Here is a 20,701-nt window from a genome sequence, read left to right as displayed (position 1 = left end):
CTGGAAGAACTTGTCCTGGTCAAAGTTCAGAGCAGAAATACTGCCCAGTACCACAGGTAGCCCATCAAGGGAACCCTTCAACAATATGTATCGGCCCTGATCACCAACCCGGCGGTCCAGCTCTGTAAACTGGACCCCGTGGCAAATCCAGATGGTTGCCCCACGTACAAAGGCCAAATGGTTAGTGGAAAAAATATGTCCCCGACATTTTGTACGGGCCTTCGCGGCTTCAGTGTCCATGAGGTGGGATTCCTGGAGGAAGACAATTTGTGCCTTCCGCTTAAGGAGGTGGGCATGAACCCGGTGCCTCTTATGTACCGCTCCTAAACCTCTCACGTTCCAGGTCAGCAGTTAATATGTGCCTAAGGTGGGGGTCCAGCTAGGCATGGTCAGTTATTATAGATCAAGCTACCTCTAAGTCAGAACCGTGTAGCTGTTACAGACCAGGAGTACCCAATTTCCTTCAAACAAAACAAACTCGGCGCAGCCATTAAACTATGCTTTGCCAAACCAATAACCTCAACATTCAAATACCATGAAACAGTGCATTCGCTTTGCGGGGGTTCGGTGCCGCCGTTCATAGTGTTGTCTACGTGGTTACTTAGCTCCGGTGGCTCAACGGAGCCCGGGGAGGGCATACATATGACAATTAACATGCACAAGAGGAAACGCCTCAAAGTGTGGGTATAAGAAGCTTGATAAAAGGCAGTGTGCCCATGGGGTGCCAATTAAAGTATAGTGACAGACTAGGGGGGCCCTAGTTGTTTATACTATACAAACATTGTGATATCATAACAAATTGCACACATATGACTAGGTATACCACGTTTAATAGAGTTTAAATGCGTTTTGATAAAAAGATACTGGTGCAGCTGGTGGGTCAGCAACTAGACGTAAAGGACCCCTCTGGGAAACGAAATGATTATCAGATCTTGCACTTCAATTATCTACTAAATCATCTACAGACTGAGGTGTCACCGAAGGGAACAGAGTGATGCTATGATCCGAGTCCGACTGAATGGTGCTATCCTCCGAGTCAGTCACAATATCTCAAGATCTTGGGTTTTTACAAATCCAATAAACAAGTCCTACCGGTAATAATACAAAAGCCTCTGCAATATAAATCACAAAAAAAAAAAATACATCAAAACATCAGCTGAACTCAGAATCAGCCTTAAATATCCAAACACTTTACATACAGCAGACACATCAATTTCTAATGTAAACTTCAAAATCTTTATTGCACATTAGAAACACCTCAACCACTGTCACGAGCACATGAATAATTCTACCCTATTCATACTTCCAATCCAAATTGTTCAGGATCAAAATTGCAAACAGCCTTGGCACAAAGGGATTTTAGAAGCAGAAAAGCAGGTGCTCTTTAACAGGTAACCATCCTCTGCAACCAGGATATGTGAGAGCAAAATCACTGTACCCCAAAATCAAGACACTCAAGTTTTACCTCAAATACTGTTCCCACATTAACTGTATTGGAGATGGTTTTAAACCTCAATTTGATGAGGCAATTTGCCTCCTCATTAAGGCACTCCCTAAAGCCTCAAATCAGGAGAAAATACAAAGCATCTAAATTAATCCAATTTTATCTTCGATTGGACCACTCAATCAGTGAGTTCTAGAAGAATGAACATTTTAATTACAAAATTCAAAAATAAGTGGTAAAGATTCAGTGCCATAAAGGCTCTCTTAAACAGAGTTATAAGGAGTATGTGCAAATCAGAAATGATTGTAAGTCCCAAAGGGTTGCAAAATCGATAGAAAAATGGACAGCATCTATTTAAGCATCCATGTCTATAGGAAAATCTTCTGGTTCAACCCCCAAATCAAGGTTTTTTTTTTACACATTGTTCTTAATTATTAAATTAAGGCTTCTGCATATTCATCCTGGTGCAAGTAAATTCATCATTTCTTCAGCGAATAAAAGCACAAGAAAGATAAACGTCATATTGCCTTTCCACTTTAGCACTACCCAATTTCATTCATAATTATTTAAGACCCTCTATACTAATGTCATCCAGACATGCTAGAACAGAATATGTTAAATCAACAAAAAGGGCCTGATTACCATACCGATCGTCTGCCATGGGAGCAATCCGATTAGAACTGCTGAGGCTGGGAAAATTCCCCCGCCGTATTACGATGCAACCTATGTTACAGTGGCAGTCTCATCAACAGCTGTGGACATACCCCCGAGTATGTTGCTGCAAGTGCTTGCAAAATCACAGAAAACGTGTGATATGTACAGACACATTCATGACATATGTGGGGATATGCCTTGTGCACCATGCACCTATTTCTGGAGTGTGGTGATCTGTGCACAGTCCTGTCAATGGGGATACATGCCACCTATGGACTTACCTGCATTCCAGTGCCCACAGGTTTGTATTCTTCGGGGTTCAGCTGCTACTGTGTAGGGTAGACCTGGATAAATGGATCCACGCTGTAGACTGTTGTGGAGAAGTTGATTTGAGGGAGCATGCACCCCAAATCAATGTTTTACGACAACTCCAGGCAGACGGTCGGACTGCCACAGTGGGGTCATCAGAAACTCACATCGTAATCCAGACGACGGTCGGCTGCCCAATGGATGCTATATTTCTTCAACCCCCATCTCGGCGGTTGGACAAAGGCTGTGGAAGTCTGTGGTCTTTTCGCGGTCAGTCGGAGTAGAGGATGCATGCATTATAATCCAGCGGTCGGACCTAACGCTTCCGATGAGACAGTGGCAGTCAGACTGCCTCCAACAGGACCAAGGAAGCTGGTCTGACCGGCATCGTAATCAGGCCCTTAGTGTTATGTGAAAGAACAGGTCTCAGTTAACCAGTGAAAGGAAGGAATACATGTTATGAGTTACAGCTGACTGCAGAAGTTAATCTGGAACAGGACAACAATTATGCCAGTGGACAGTACCTTAGCAGATTTCAGCTCGACTGTGCTCTGAAAAGCCTGAGAGAGGTGGATCTGTGCAAGCACTGAATTAGTGACAGAGATGACTTCCTTCTTGGGCAAGAGGCTGATTTACACAGAAATGTGGCAAGGGTAATAAATATCAGAAACATACACTTATTTGTGTCATAGGAAATTCGTTTCAACACCAGTCATATTACATCAGTCTATACATGTGAATGTGTATGTCTAACTGAATAACTCACACTGTTAGTGCTGTTAACAATGTGCAAAAACACAAACCCATACAAATCTCTAACAAGGGTTACGATGGTAAAAATGTATTATCAAAACTCTGACAAAAAATCTTCTAGGAAGCTGAAATTTATAAATAATGTGTTACATCAATGGCAAGAAAAATGTGTATTACGAATTTTATTTTCGAAATTTGGGTGCTGACCATGGTTAAAGAATACTCGAGCTGCCTAAGTGTGAAGAGAGTTCTGTGGTAGATTAATATAACTAACACAAATCATGCAAATAACTACTAATACAGCTAAAACTGCATAGAGATTTTGTACCTACCCAATCGACCAGGTTGAAGTAAAGAGCCCAGAAATGAGACCTAGGGTACTTAATCCTTCCTGAAATCCATTTTCACTGCAAACACAAAAAATGCAATAAGTGAATCATACAACTGGCAAGACACAATTACATATTTGGAAAACTTGAAAATGTAAGCATGCATCACAGAAATACAGTTACATACACATGAAGGGGTTGACACAACCAACTACACTGAAGTACGTCATTCACCAACTGAAATCCAAAAGAAAGGTAAACTTAAAGAACCTGAGTTCAGTTTTAAGTAAAAAGATATGCTTGTAAAGTAAATCGGCCATGGAATCTGTACCAGTCTCATTTTTGTTAGAAATGTTTTACCCCAAGACTTTGGCTTTTACAGTTGAAAATTCCAAAATATAAACCATTTATGAAAACAAGAAACATTTGTGGTGGGAAACGATCCATCAGTGTATAGATACGTTTCCAAGGAAAATGTGCCGTATCACGGGGCTTTGAAAATTGATGATTCTCTAAACTATGCAACAAGGATCTTTGAATCACTTTCTATTGAGAATTAAAGGTCCTTAAATTATACAAGGCATTACCAATTATCCTTGAACTTGGGTCTACTTAATCCGAGAATTAAGGAGATCGAATCTGTTGGTTATATTAAACATAAACACGACATGACACGGCTCACCAACATCATCCAATCGCAAAACAATTACCATCATGTCTTATGCCGATGACACCCAACTCATTCTCTCTCTGATAGGCAAGACAATCACCACCAGAGGACAACTTCACCAACTGCATGACAATGATCGCAGACTGCATGTGAACCAACTGGCTGAAGCTCAATACCGACAGGATGGAGGTACTAGTCTTCATCAAGAAGACATCCCCATGGATTACAGCTGGTCACTGTCGGAGCTAGGATCAACACCCACAGATTATGCAACAAATCTAGGTGTCATGCTAGATGACAAGTTCAATATGATGGCTAAAGTCAAAGCAGTGAGCACTGCCTGCTTCCACATCCTATGCATACCACCAGACCATCACACAAGCACTTAGCACCAGCAGGCTGGACTACAGCAACACTCTCTAAGCCTGAATCTTCAAAAAACTGTTACACAGACTCCAGACCATCCAGAATGCAGCGCCAAGACTCATACTCAACATATCATGCCACATCCACATCACACTACACCTCAGGAAGTTCACTGGCTTCCCATTCTTAAGCACACACAGATACAAAGCCCTGCACAGGACCAGAATACCTGAACAGCTACATACTCTTTCACGAACCCACCAAACACTTACGCTTTGCCTCACTATCACCTGCACACACTCCCTGCATCAGCAAAAGCAAGATATGCATAACCTCCCTCAACACATTAAAGCATCCTCCTCACTTCTTGAGCTCCACAAGAATTTGAAGACCTGGCTCTTCATAGAAGCACCTTGAGTTTGGTAAATTCTCAGGATACCACTTATATTAAGACAAAACAGAAGTAATAACATGGAACTCAAAAACTCTGACTAAAGTAAAAGAGATGATATACCTGTGGATCAACATCAAACAGAAACTATAGAAGCTCAGCGCAAAAAACTGTCAAGGGTATCAACGGACATAAATATCCTTTTGAGGAAGTGGCAGCATCTATATTTAACTATCTATGGGAGGGTCAATCTAATCAAGATGTGTATACTGTCTAAAATAGCTTTGTTGTTCAATTGTATCCCACTAGAGTTTGACAGAAGAGATGTCCATAGCTGACAGTGAGTCAAAGTGCAGGGACTAGGGGGCAAATGCATCAACCAAAATACCGGTCGCAAACGGTCCGATTCACAGAATCAGCCCCTTTGCGACCGGTATTTTGGCATTTGGGATTACCTAAATTGCAAATGCATTTTATTCCCTATTTGGGATGCAAGAAGCCTTTCCTAAATGCAACTTCGCATTCAGGAAACGCTAATTACCATCAACTGCAAGTTGATGGTAATTTGCAAAAACTTTAGAAAATAAACAAAAGTGCATTTTTCAAAGTGGCATGTGGCCCACACACATGCTCTTGGGGTATGTGTGTGCGCCACATGTGCACACATGCCTATTTCGGGGGTGCATCAGGGTAGCCTTTTGGCCCCCTTGCACCCTTGAAATTGCATGCACATTTTGCGAGTACCTACTTGGTACTCGCAAATTTTGCATGCAACAGGCCCATAGGAAGGAATGGGAAGCTATTCCTTAATAGCGAATCGCAATTTGCAATTGGCAATTAAGGAATAAGTAGGAATCGCTAATATTTTAGCAAAACCTACATGCATAGGCAATTGCGATTCCCATAATTGCGATTCTTTAATAATCGCAATTAAGGGATCGCAATTGCCTACCTTTGATGCATGTGCCCCTAGATTTCTAGATTCCGATGACATACTCACTGCTTGCTGTTTTTCAGTTGGTCACTAAGAACTAGCCAGGCCTCCGATAAAATCCAAGTAAAAGCAAAAGGATTTATATGCAGAACCAGGTCTTTTCACACTACACGGTGCTTTTCTTTTAGTACTGTAGTTTGGGCGTTTTTTTAATACAAGCATCACTTTTCTTTCGAATCTCCATTTCCTTCACTGTACAGAAGAACCACATGTGTCCCCTGCATCACAGTGCTCCTCAATATCATCACACTGCGCTGCCCCCATCCCCTCTGTGATCCAGGGCAGAAAGGAGTCAAAACAACAAAACTGTAAAAGCTGCAGCAACGCACATCGGCTCCGCAGTCCTGGATCAGGACTCCTTGGCATTGGCAGCGCTGCTCTGTCCCTTCCACTAGCAGCTCCTCACGTAAACGGAAATAGCAGCCCTTCCTGCAATCAGAAACAGGGTGGTAGCCCCACCAGGAGAGGTCAAGTTCTCAGCGTTACATAAAAGTATATATAAGTATATACAGGTATATTATAAGATGTATAAGATTCAAGACAGCTGGGAATTTCTGTCCAGGTTGAAGGATGGAGCGGCCCTCGCTCCTACAAGTATCTTAATTAAGGAGTAAGGCGTTTTAGATATTCGCTTAAAAGTCATTCGAATGGAAACTATTGGTTTACTAACCTTTAAAAAGTGAAACAGTTTCAAAGGAAATTGATGGATCTGAGTTTCATGTAAAAAGAAACGTGTTTTGCTCTAATACGTAAATCTTGTTCGTTAAGAGATGCAGGTTTATACTGAAACTTAATTGGTGTTTCATTTCTTTTAACAGTAAGGAAAACACCAAAGCCACGTGCCTAGCTTGTTTGTATTTATGCGTTATAAAATATGATTTGAAACGTATTCATATTCTCTGAATCCTGTTCTCTAACTTAGAGTTAGTTAAGTTCCTCATGAAATCCTATTGATTGTTATCCTTTACGTGTGATCATTTAAGGGCAACATTTGTGATGACTAACTCTTTGTTACTCGATTGCTGGACTCTGAATATTCCCAAGGCATCAGAGTGGATTCCAGAAACTTTTGAGCAGCACCTGTGCATGCAGGTAGATGGGGCCGTGTAGCTCTGCACTGACGCAGTATCACTCAGAAAATGACATACAGGGCGCCTATGTAGGTACCAATCCCGCGCACTGACGTCAGTTGCTTTCGAGGCTGTCCAGGACCCAAGATGCAGAGCACCAGCAGAAAACTGGCTTTGACTACCAGTGTGTAGATTTTTAGACATCAGATCTTCTTAATCGGTGGAGCCCAATTCACAAAACAGGGAGGATGGGATGGCTGTTGAGGAATCTGCAGTAAGATAGAATTTCTATCAGAAAACGAGTAACCAAACGTAAGTAACTTGTTTTTCTGATAAAGGCTCCTAACCGCAGATTCCTCACCTTTTTAATAGATACCAGAGCAGTACCTATTAGGAGGTGGGTCTGTGAATTGGCTCAAACCAGGTAATCCTGTACAACCGAGCAGCCGATATGCCCTTCTTGGCAAATAGGGCCGGACTGGGAACCAAAACCGGCCCTGGCAAAGTGCTCGGCCGGCCTCCCTCCCCCAGGGGTTGGGGGTGCTGCCGAGCTCCTTGCAGGGCCGGTTTTCGGCCGATTTTGTTAGACGGCCGATTTTGCAGCTATGCTGCAAAAAACGGACCTGCAACAAAAATGGCCCCAGGGGCCCAAAACCGGCCCCCACCCGTGCAAACCACCGGGGGATTGCCCGAGGCCCGCTTCAGACAGTCCAGCCCTGTTGGCAAATTGGCTATCCAGACAGTAGTGTTTTTTGAATGTATGAAACAATGCCCACTTAACCACCTGGCAGGTGTCCAGCACATGAACTCTTTGTGCCAACACAGTGGAAACAGCTTTGGCCCTTGAGAAAGGGTTTTGCCGACCTTCTGGAGGCTGCTTTTTTGGTCAGTGCTTAGCAGATCTTGCTGCAGGGTACGATCCAGCAAGAGGTGGTCCTCTTCTGCATGGCCTTGCCTTTCTTCGCTCTAGGGAATTGAGGGAGCAAGGTTTCATACGTATAGAAACTTGCTCGAATTCAAACCTCTCGAATTAACATGTAACTTATTAATCAATATGTTTGTATTATTAACAATTACCTTACACAACATTTCTAGTATCTAGGGGAAGCTTGCGTATGTGCTTTTACTAACAATAACCCGAGTATCTAAAAATGGCCCCCGAAAACGCGGGAACTGTATTGCGCATGCGTCTGCCACATCTACGTGGTGTAACACATCCCTGCTTTTGGTGGGAAATTTCTACAGCTGCACACTAATGCCAAAGATGGCCGCTTCATGTCTCACACACTAATGCACCTACTGCTGCTTGAACTAAACTTTGTTTGTTCTGCTTAACTATTAATGCTATAGTTAAAATAAAGTAATGGGAATAGAGTAGAAATACGTGGTATACAGTGCATTCATTTCTTTTCGCATTCTAATGCATCTCTCTTTGACTTTATTAATAGCTTGTATTTGGGCCTGAAGGGTGACTTGTAACGCCATATTGAATCCGTACTGCGCATGAACCAAAAGTGCTGAGAGACCTCGAGCGGTAGCATTGAACCAATGCCAATGACGGTCTTGCCTGAGATGCGCATGGGAACCCGACCCTGGGACCTGCAAAGAGGAGGACAACTTGCAAACTTATATTAACTTTGTACATTAAATGAAATAATATTGTTAGGCGGAATAAAACCCATGGGAAATTAAATTATGGGCGGGAACATTGATCAACTATAGCGAACGGAAACGATCTCATACTGGCATGGTGTGATGACCTCTCCTCGCCTTTCTGACCAATCAAATGAAGGGAATACACATATTCGCAACATTGGGGGGTGGTACATTGCCCTGGAAATTGTATAACTAAGGTAGGCTTAGTCCGTTAGTTTGTCCGACTTGTCACAGACCTGTCACAGACCCAACGTATGCTAAAGGAGAATCGAGAGCAGAGGGCTGGTCGAGTACTCTGTCAGAAGAATCGGGGTTTGCTGAGGGGGAAATATCGATTACCCAGTCGGGATCCGAGAGTAGCCAGAGAGGAGTGTGATGCTAGCGTTTTCACTTAGCTGAGGATACCTGTCCTGTCCTGATTTGCACCTGTGTAAATGTAAATGTAAATGTAGGTGTACTTATATAGCGCAAACCTGTCACCCAAAGGGCATCCTGGCGCTTGCTTAGGGAACCCGTCCTGGTATTCCCCTGTGAGAAACCCCGGCAGGGTGTCCACAAGGTGAAAGCCAGGCATCCCGCCGCGAGGGGCCGTAGTGGAGATTAAGCAAGCTATTGCCCAGAGTTGCAGAGTGTGACCCCGTGATTCGAGTAGGCACCGGAGCGCGAATTGTCGAGTCCGTGGAATTTTTGAGCCCGAGACCCGCCGAGGCGGGGAATCGAACCCTGGTCCACGGTCGATCTCAGCTTCCGGGTCTGCCGCCTCTAACCACTGAGCCATGCTTCTCCACTGTCCTGTCCTATTGGCACCTGATTAGTCGGGGGAAATTCCCTTGTCCCAGCCCGTTGCCAGGGTTGATCTTCGCTTTTTTTTTATTATTATTTTTTTTTTAAACATTTTTATTAAGCATTTCCAAGAAGTTTTTCCACATATTCCTGCATATGATTACAGCACATACCTATTTCACAGGTGGTTAAGAACATTATTATACATTTATGTCGAAGAAGAATCATCAGACAGATATATACATAATATATACTACCCATACCTATACAACAATCGAGAGGAACCCAGATAAAAGGCAAAAAAAATAAATAAATAATAATAATTCTTTCTTTCACTGACCTGGGTTTAACCTACTGTTTTTCCACCTCGTGATAGGTTGCCATATACTATTACCTAATACCTTAGCCCTCCTTCCTTTCCTTTCATAGATTGCTTTTTCTAAATTATATATAGACAGAAGACTTGCAATCCATTCCTGGAATGGGGGGGGAGCCTTATTCAACCAGTTTCTTGCTATACATATACGATAAACTGCAAGTGAAACAAAAATAAACTCTACTGGCATACCTTCTGCCGAACCAACCACCCCCAGTATAACTAATTCATCAGTGAGTTTAATCCTAAACCTAAGTGATTTATCAAAAAAATCCTCAATGGCCTTTTTCAGGGTAAACAGTTGTGGGCACTGTGAAAACATATGTACAATATCTGCTTCATTTGAGTTACACCGAGGGCATGATGTACCCGACGTGCCGCCCCACTGTGCTATTCTGGCCGGGGTGTGATAAAGTGAAAATAGTGTCTTAAAGTGCTGTGATTGGAGGGTTGCAGAGCATAGCACTGTTCTGCCCAAATCCAAAGATAACTGGAAAGTTTCTAACCCTGACCCCAATTTTCCTGCCCATTTTTGTGAGTATTTTGCCCTTTCATCTGTTTTATAATCTTTCAGTTCCGCATAGAGTTGTCTGATCGTACACTTATTGGTTATTTCTATATATTCCATAATTTTACAGTATCCCAATCCTGCCGGGCCACCTTGTTTTTGCATTAAAAAACTTCTGGTTTGAAGATATTTATAAAAGCTGTTGTGTTCTAACCCGAATTTAATTTTTAAGGCCCCAAACTGTAGCATATTCCCCTGGCTATCCAACAGATTCCCTATTTTCACTATGCCCTTATTATACCAGTCTCTCATAGTAACATCCCTAAAGATCTCCCTCGGTAGTGAACAATTTGTGTACAGCCGCGTGTAGTTATTAAATCTACCCAAACCAAGTTTTTTTGTCACTCCTTGCCACACCCTGTAGGCTGCCTTCAAGGTCTTAAACCGTGTATGCTTAAAATAAGTGAAATCTGTTGTGTTTAAAAACCCATTCTCAGCCTCCTCACCCAACAGTGTAATATAGACATTAGTTGATCCTGCCTCGGTTTCTCTTGTATGTTCTGTACCTCCCCCGCCTATTAACCCCCGGCAGTACTGCATTACAGCGGCCCAATAGTAGAGCCTGAAGTCCGGCGCCCCCCAACCACCTTTATCTCTGTCTACTGTTAGGTGTCTATACGCTCTCCTTGTCTTCCCTTTGGCCCAGATGAATTTATTCAAGATCGCTTCCAGCTTATTAAACCATATGTTTAAAAAAAATAATGGAATAGATCTAAACAAATACAAAGCTTTTGGGAATGTTACCATTTTGATTACATTAATTCGGCCCATTAAGGTCAGATGCAAATTATTCATTCTTTCTGTATTAGTTTTTATTTTTGACAGTAGCGGACTCATATTAATTTCGACTAGCCTATCTAAGTCAGTTGTAATCTTAACGCCTAGGTACGTAACTTCAGTAACTACTCTTGTATCCTGAAAGTTCACCCAGTTATTTTGTATAATCTGTGTTTTCCCTTTATTCAGTGAATATCCTGCGATAGTGCCAAAGAGTACAGCTTCTTGTTCGATTTCTACGATAGCCGACCCAGGTTCCGGGGTAACCACCGCCACGTCATCTGCGTAGGCAAGTGTTTTGTGCTCATGAGAATGCAATTTAATCGGGAGAATGTTGGAGTTCCCTTCCAATCTTCGCAGAAGAGGGTCAAGGTATAAGGCGAATAACAATGGCGAGGCCGGACAGCCCTGCCTTGTACCGCGTCTTATACGTATACCATCAGTATACCCTCTGTTTATCCTTACTTTGGCTGTGGGTTCTAAATATAGCGCCTTTATAGCCTTTATATATCCTACTCCTAGCCCAAACCACTCCAAGACCTTCCACAAGTACCCCCAGGAGACCCTGTCAAAGGCCTTCTCTGCATCCAAGAAGATGGCCGAGGCAGGGTCTCCTGTGGCGCCTGCAGCGTCCAATATAGTAATCAACTGCCTTGTGTGTTGAGTGGTCCCTTTACCAGGTATAAATCCGTGCTGTGTTGTGACTACCATCCCCTCGATTACCCTACTTAGTCTTAGTGAGAGAGCTTTGGAGTAAATTTTGGCGTCCGCATTCATAAGCGTTATCGGCCTATATGAACCGGGATCCAGGTGTGATTTGTTTTTTTTCAAAATAACAATAATATTTGCTCCGGCCCATGATTTTGGTACATTTTCCCCCCTCTGTGCGTGTCTTAAAATTTCCAGCATATCAATCCCCAGGGTGTCCCAAAAGACTCTATAAAATTCCGCCGGAATTTGATCGGGTCCCGCAGCCTTCCCTGAGGGGAGTTTAGTTACTGCCATATGGATTTCTCCCAGTGTTAGTATAGATTCCAATGTCTCCTTGTCCTCCGCACTTAATTCTTTATGTGGGATACCCGTTAGGTAGTTCTCTATCTCATCCTCCACATCTCCCAAATCTTGATCATATAGCTCAGAATAGAACTCCCTGAACACCTCCCTCACGTCTTCTACCTTAGTCACAACATTACCCCCTTTATCCTTAATTTCTTTAATTTCTCCTGCTGCCAGATCTTGTCTAATACGGACTGCTAACATATGTCCTACCCGCTCATTAAATTCGTAACATTTCTCCTTTTTTACTAAGTAATTACTTGCCACTTTGTTTGCCAGTTTTTCGCTAGTCTCTGCCCTTTTTAGTTCTATTTCTAATAGGATCTCCTCCAGAGGCCCTTGATTAGTGACCGCCTGGATAAGCTGTTGTTCTAGCTCTGTTAAATCCTGTAGCCTATTTGTTAATTCAAGTTTTTCTTTTTTGCTCCTGTGAAGAGTATAGGCCAGTGTTTCCCCTCTTATCCCTGCTTTGAATGTATCCCAGACCACTCCTGCAGAGGCCGTGCCTCTATTTACCTCCCAGAATTGTCTGATCCACCTCTTCATTCTGTTAACATAATCTTCTTCCTTAAGTAGCCCTCTTTCAAAGGTCCAATTATATTCTTTATAGGTAGTATTGCAGTTCTGAGGAATAGTCAGTACCAATGGATTGTGGTCTGAAAAAACCCTGGGCAACTTTTCTATTTTTAAATTTGATACCAAGGGACTAGAGACTAAAAAGTAGTCTAATCTAGCAATAACTTTGTGGGGTGCCGAGTAAAAGGTGCTGCCTGTTCCCGTGGGGTTGTGTGCTGACCAAACATCCACCAATGCGTTATTGCCCATTAAATTGATAATAGCTCTTCGTGTTTTCTTCTTTCGGTCTCCCTTCATCCCCCCTCCCGACCTACTCAACCCTGTTAGCCCATTAATATTAAAGTCCCCGCAAAAAATTACTGGCTCTGTCCATACTGCCAGCTAGACATCAAGTGTTTCGAATAGTTCAGGTTCATCTTCGTTCGAGCCGTATACAGACACAATTGTGTATCGCCCTCCAGCAGTCTCCCCTTCTACCATCACCCATCTCCCTTCATCGTCCTCCTTCTTTTTCTTCACCACCATAGTCCCTTTTTTTGCAACAATTGCCACTCCTTTTGTTTTTACATCTTGTTGTGTGTGTGCTAATACTTCATACCCTAGCTGATCCATACGGTATTTATCCTTTCCTCTCACATGTGTCTCCTGAAGACATATAACATCCAATTTTAATAGTCTACACATAGCTGCAACTTTCTGTCTTTTCCCACCATCATTTAAGCCGCAGATATTAATGGTAGCAACTCTTAACGCCATCTGATCTTAAAAGTTAAGCCCGCAATCATCCTCCTCAAAATATTTATTGTCACCTGTTTATACCTGCATAACTTCTTAGCTTGTGCTGTACATAACCTTACTTCTACACCGCCCCTTTCCCTCCACCCCCCCTCTCCCGCCCCCCTGTCACACCCCCTCCCCTTGCTGACCCCCCCCGTTACAGGCAAATAGGTCAATCATGACCTATGTGTGGCTACACACTGCTGTAGTGTCGCCTCCTTCTCCTACCCATCCTGCCTGTGTATTCCCATATTCAATATAACTTGAAAAATGGAGCCTATGCTGGTTCGGAGTCCCTACTTCTCTTGCCTTTCTGATTCTCTGCGATTTCTGCGAGATACTCGCCTGCTTTTACTTCTGAGAAAAACATTCTGACGCGACCCCCTGTAACAACTTTCAGCTTTGAAGGGTATATTAGGTATGCTTCAGAACCCTGGCGTTGAAATGGAGTGATTAGCTGCCTAAGTTTCCATCTTCTTTCTACGGTCGTGTGACAGAAGTCTGGCCTAGTAAAGAATGTGATCCCATCAAATGACTTTTTTTTCTCCGGTCTGGCAGTCTCCATAACTTCCTGTCTGGCCAAAAAGTTTCCAAAGAAAACTAACATTGCCCTAGGAAGGGCATTCGGGCTATTTTCTCTTGTTTTCTTCTGCGTCAGTGGGAATCTGTGCGCTCTCTGGATTTCAAGTTCCCATTGCCATTGTGTCTCCGGGTATGCGCCTTTCAACAGTTTGATCATGAGCCCCCTTGGGTCTTTCCCTTCCACTCCTTCTTCTAGACCCAGAAATCTCAGGTTGTTCCTCCGCTGGCGATTCTCGAAATCCTCCAGCTTCCACTGTAGATCCTCGATCACCTTTCCTTGCTCTGCTCTAGAAGCCTGCCAATCTGTGACTTCGTCCTCCAACCTGCCAGTTCTTTCCTCGACCTGTACCACCCTTTCTTCCACCTCTTCATATTTTTTGTTCATTTTCCTGATACTTGCTTGTATTTTTTTAGTATCTTGTCTAGCTCTCCTGCTCTCCAGACGAGCTTCCATGTGCATTTGTTTCAGCATGGCAAACATTCCATCCAGAGTCGCTTGGGGTGGCGCTTCGGTTGTAATTTGAGAGATATTTGTAGGATGATTGTCAAGGGCATCGCCTAGCTCATGTTCCTGGTATATTTTAGAGGTACTGCCATAGTCCCATAGCAATTTCCTATTCGTACTTGATGCAGCTCTGTCTATGTCTCTGTCTCGTCTTATCATAGTACGTCTTTTTTTTCTCTGTGTTTCTTTACTTCTGTGCTCACTAGAGTGGGACCCTTCCGACTCTGATCCTAGCGAGAGATCTGTGGTACTATCTTCCTCCTCTGAGCCCAGTAACGAGGAATCCGAGCCTTCAGTCACAGAGTAAAATTTTTCCGCCTCGGGGGAGCGTACTCTCCTTCCTTTAGCCCCCTTTGATGCACGACTTTCTAAACTTTTCATGCTTCCCCAGTTGGATTGTGCTAGGATATTACTGTCCCCAGGCGTGGGTGCAAGGTTTACCTCCATCAGAGCTTCAAGCATTTGAACATTGTTAACATTCATTGCCTCTCCTGCCTTCTTCAGCTCTGGTGTTGAGTCTGCGTCCGCCTCTGTCACTGCATCCACGTCTGGCCCCTCGCCTGCTTTCTCTGCAGCCTTCTCTCTCAGTACGGCTCTCTCGTGAGGCGTGCACGCCTAGGGCTCCGGTTGCCTGGCAACCGCCGTGCTTGCGTCCTCGCGGCCGGTGAGCTCAGCTTCCGTGTTTGTCTCAGTGCCAGAGACCGCAGCGCTTTCGGAGATCAAGATTGCTGGCTGGATTCTCCCCGCAAAAGCCTCCGTGACTGTGGATTGCCGTAAATCTTTGCCTGGGACAGGTACATTGCTCGTGTGCTTCGGAGCTCCGCTGTCCGATTGGTGGCGCCTCTGTTGTTGTTGCTGTCCTTTAGATGCAGGGGTTCCCGCTTGTGACGTTGCCTTGGGCTCAGCTTTTTCTTTAATGGCTTTATCTGGCTTCTCTCCTTTCTCTCCTTTCCTAAGCTGTGCCTTTTGAGCGGTAATGCTCGCTGCAGTGGTTCGTTTGCTCAATGCTGTCGTTTTCGGGATAGCTCCTGTGCGCTGTGCCATCCTTTTAAGTGTAATGAAGCCTTGATTGAGCGTTTTCCTCAGTTGCTCTCCAAAATAAAGTCGTAAGGCAATCAGTGTTTTCTTTAGCACCTCAGTACTTTCATCACTGCTGCGTGTCTTCCAGAAAATCAGCATATCTTTCTTGAACTTCCAGCCTCATACTCCATGGATCAGGAGAAGGAGTAAGTGCGACTGCTTTCTACAGTAGCCTAGCGGCCATCTTGAAATAATATTGTTAGGCGGAATAAAACCCATGGGAAATTAAATTATGGGCGGGAACATTGATCAACTATAGCGAACGGAAACGATCTCATACTGGCATGGTGTGATGACCTCTCCTCGCCTTTCTGACCAATCAAATGAAGGGAATACACATATTCGCAACATTGGGGGGTGGTACATTGCCCTGGAAATTGTATAACTAAGGTAGGCTTAGTCCGTTAGTTTGTCCGACTTGTCACAGACCTGTCACTGACCCAACGTATGCTAAAGGAGAATCGAGAGCAGAGGGCTGGTCGAGTACTCTGTCAGAAGAATCGGGGTTTGCTGAGGGGGAAATATCGATTACCCAGTCGGGATCCGAGAGTAGCCAGAGAGGAGTGTGATGCTAGCGTTTTCACTTAGCTGAGTATACCTGTCCTGTCCTGATTTGCACCTGTCCTGTCCTATTGGCACCTGATTAGTCGGGGGAATTTCCCTTGTCCCAGCCCGTTGCCAGGGTTGATCTTCGCACCATTCTAGGTAAATATAATCTCTGTGGTATGTCCATGTGCCGTATCCCTTTCTCACCCTTCTCAGGTACCAATGTCTAGAAATAATCTCGTAGTATTTCTACAGCTCATTACTTTGATTATTATTTTCTTGTTTGAAAAGTCTTTGACTGCACTTGTTTGGACAATCATTCACAAAACGTTACATAGATAAAGTGTTTAAAATTTCTCAGTCTGTGGTTATTTATAAAGATAAATGTTATTCCATTACCTATTATGCTAACTCCCTTCGATCCTTAGGACTTAGAGCACAGGTGACAAGGATTTGGCAAGTCATGGTGTATAAGCATAAGTCCTAAAGTGAATAAAATTTTGATAGGCAGGAGGTTAAGTAGGATTACCGGTTCAAGGTGTGAATGTTTTAGGCCCAGGTGAGTATGGTAAACCGAGCTGGTAATCCCGCGCCATCAGTATTTCTTTGGTAGCAGAGTAGTGGTTAGGGTTAGTTAAGATAGGTAGTTAGTTGCACATTGATTTTGTATTGATAATATGTATTAACCAAAACCCATTTGTATTGTTTTATGTTGTCTGCAATTCCCCGGGGATATTGAATAGCGGGTGGTTAAAGGAAGCCACACTACAGTGAGGTTACTTGCCTGATGAAGTAAGTGTGTAAAGTTAGGTAGAACTTGAAGCACTAGTTAGAGATTATTTTCTGGGGTAAAAGTGAGAATAATTGATAGCAAAGGAGTTCACTGGTAAAAATGTTGGTCTTATATCACCTAGAAAGGGTAAGTCTGAAGGAGTAATAGGTTCCTTGATGCTCGTATGAAGAGTAAGCGGAAGAGGTTTTACTCGCAGTGTGTGAAGGGTAAACGGAAAGGTTTTACTCGCAGTGAAAGAATTTGTCATTTTCTTTGAATTTAGTCAATCAGGTACAGTAGCGAATGTTGTTATGTTGTTAAATAATAAAATGTGCATTTAAATTGAAAATAAATTGAGTTGTCTTATTACCTTGCAAAGGAGGGGTCAGTCGCGGGTGCTGCACTGACCTCACAGAGAGCAGAGCTCGGATTGGTTGAGGCAGCGGGTGTGTACATGAGGTAATATTGTAAAGGAGGGGTGAGTGCAGAGCGCGAGAAATCATCTCAAAGGAAAAGCTACTCAACCATTGGTTGAAATTATTTGAATTTTAAATGTTGATAGGTCACTGAAAATAAGAGACGCGCTAGTATTGGAGAAGCATTTAAGTGAAGTAAACAATTGAGTATACTGCAATAATTAAAGGTTTCAGTGTTAATTATATGGGGCATTTAGATCCAACAATTATAGGCAATCGCCCTGATAGAAGGTACTTAGGTTTCGCTCACGAACAGTATATTAGAGGAAGACCACATATCATGTATGGAGAAAAGAGAAAAATTTCATTTTTGCAGAAAATTAAGAATTATTTTAAAAAGGATAACAATTTTAAAACGAGAGAAGGGATTATTATACCCCCACCAAAAACGCCTGCATCATACATGATGATAGAAAGGGGCTACCACACTTGCGTATGGTTAGAAAACTGGATAGAGTATACAAAGGATGATGGCATATTAGCTTTCCCAGAATATGGTACATTTATTGGTAGGATTTTGCACAATTTACAAACTCGCATGAATGAATTAGACCTCAGACGAAGAATGAATATGAAGCAATATGAAGCATTAGAAGACTGGTAAACTGAGGCTTTTCAGTGAGACAGACCCTGATGTGACAGGAATTTAAGTAGATTTACCCCAGATTTCCAAAAGATACAAGAGATAAGCAGATGAAACAATGGAGACAGTGCATGTTAGTAGGAGGACTATATACTGTATTTACCGCATAAGAACAGTCAGGAAATAAAAATACAGAGAAAACTAAACATTTAATAACTAGCAGTGGTGATTCAGAAGATAATTATCTTGAGGATTTATTAATGAGAAATCCACCACCCTATCAAGAAGATACAAGGCAGGTTACCCCAAGTGCTCCATTCTTAAAACCACCTTTGGTTCCTCAAATTGTACATGAGACCACATTAGAAAAGGTATTAGGAGAAAATGAAAGAGAAGCAATAAATAGAGAAGTGAATTAGTTCAGAAAATCACTCAACTAAATATGAGTCTTAAAGCCCTAACAATAGCAGTAACAATAGGTCCTGTCGTTCCCTTATATGGGCATAAGCAACCTAGTTCTAAAACTCCTGTTCTGACTACACCCGTTGTACAACCCAGAAAAAGAAAATATTATTATTGATGACCAGGCTAGTGAGTGCGAGTCAGTGATTTTCCTGATGGATTTACCCATAAGAGAACCTGTGGGTGATTCGATCAGGAATGTTACTCCTGGATGCTCTAGAGAAGTACAGATTGAAACATCCACAGGAACGAGAAATGCCACTGTAGTGACCCCAGAAGAAATAGAAAGATGGTCCTGTGAGATAGAGAAGCCAAAATCACAGCCAAAGGTATTGGACATTTTCAAACTAGAAGAAATGATAGCTGGTAATGTTGGATTAGAAAGACTAAATACATTCAGGGAAGAAGAATTGTTATTCATATGCAGAAGTATCACTTGTAATACAAAAATATTTCATGAGAAATTAATGAATTTGGCCTCCGACATGGGAATTAACATAGGTAAATCTAAAGTATTGCAGACACCTTACAGAGCTGAATTTTCTGACAAAGGTTTAGAAAACATGAATGTTTCAGGACGAAAATTGTAAATAAAGGAATTATTGTCATTGTTACAAAAATGGGGAGACTTAGACAGATGGAAAGCTAGATGGACAAAGAAAAAGGAGGTAGCTCAGGCAAATCGAACCACATCTGAGTATTTAATGACAGAAACAGAAAAGGTAGAAATGTTGTGTCCAATGAGAGAAGTTGCAGGAGGAGGTTATGTACATGTCCCTTGGTCCAGACAGGATATTTTATCATTTACAAATGACTTCCAAAAACTCAGAGAGAAACCTGTAGAATGGTACAGGCAAGTTGAAAGGTTTGTGAACGTTTCAAAAGTATTGCTAAAAGTTTTAGATGGTGTATTTGACATAGTTGTCCCTGCAGATTTATGGACGGAATCCAAAATTACGGTAAATTGGCCCAATACCCTAGAGATCCAAAAACAGGAGCTCCGTCAGATGATGGTATAAAAAAATACCATCAGGTAATAACTTTTTGAAAGGAAAGGTACCTCCAAAAGAGACAGATTGGACGTGAATAGATAGAACAACCCAAAATAAGGATGAGTCAATGCACGCATATTATGAGCGCCTTTTAAAAGTATTCAAACAGTACAGTGGGTTGGAAAATATTGATAACAAGGAAATTACACATTTTATTTATCGTTTTGTGTCAGGTTTGAAGCCAGAAATTTCGCAAATGAATAAAGACCATAAAATATGCTGGCAGGCAAAGTCTGTTGATGAAATCCTCAAATATACAAAATATTGTGTGGATGAAATTGAAAACATGGGGAAGAATTTGTAAGAGAAGGTAATCTGGGCACAAGTAAAATTAGCAGAACAAAAGGAACTTCAGTTAAGTCAGCAGATACATAATCAAGGAAAAGGAGAAGGTCAAGGAGATGGAATTGGGGGCAGATCAAAAGGTACATTGAGCAGAGAAGAGGCAAAGAAAAAGTTTCCCTGTCTGGTGCAGAAAATTGGGGAATTGGAAAAACGAGTGTAAGTGTATACAAAGTAATAATGTCTAAAATGACAATTTAAAGCCACAGACGCAGAACGAGGTGTCAAGGAGACAACAGCAACAGGTAATACAAAATCAGTTACCACCTGCCCCTATGTCAGATTTTGTGAATCAAGCCAAAAACAGTGTGGACAGCAGATTTCGGGAGGGAAGTGGTAAGAAAAATACGGTAACACCACAATTTCTTTTGCAAGACACATTTTTTTAAGAAGACATTTATTGACGGTGCCTTAGAGGGGGAGAAGAGGATGGCGTACTTGGTGCATCCTTATCGGTAGATCAGTCAGGTCCTTACGTGGAAGGCAAGGTTGAGGGAAATGACATCACCTTCTTGTTGGGCACTGGTGCTACCCGTTCTACTGTGAGAACAGCAGACATCCCAAACCTGCCCCTCTCAGGAGAAGCGATCCAAGTAGTGGGCGTTTCTAATAAACAGATTAGGACCCCTGTTACAGAACCAATGGAAGTTCAAATTGGCAATTTTAAAGAAATGCATAAGTTCATAGTGTGTGACTCCAGTCCTGTAAACTTGCTAGGTAGGGACTTGTTGTGCAAAATGGACTGCACAATC

At 42.5% G+C, this 20,701-nt stretch overlaps 1 protein-coding gene across 2 annotated transcripts in view; it reads right to left on the bottom strand.

Moving 5' to 3' along the window:
- Positions 1 to 20,701, bottom strand: part of LOC144763557 (MFS-type transporter SLC18B1-like) — a 664,439-nt gene that overhangs the window by 160,972 nt on the left and 482,766 nt on the right. For both annotated transcript variants that reach the window (XM_078649273.1, XM_078649272.1), the window contains one exon: positions 3,493 to 3,567. In XM_078649273.1, the coding sequence (XP_078505399.1) occupies positions 3,493 to 3,567 (75 nt within the window). The remainder of the gene's footprint in view (positions 1 to 3,492; positions 3,568 to 20,701) is intronic.

This window comes from Lissotriton helveticus, chromosome 6 (assembly GCF_964261635.1).
Source record: "Lissotriton helveticus chromosome 6, aLisHel1.1, whole genome shotgun sequence".
Lineage (NCBI taxonomy): Eukaryota > Metazoa > Chordata > Amphibia > Caudata > Salamandridae > Lissotriton > Lissotriton helveticus.
This window is presented reverse-complemented; position numbering and strand designations above follow the sequence as displayed.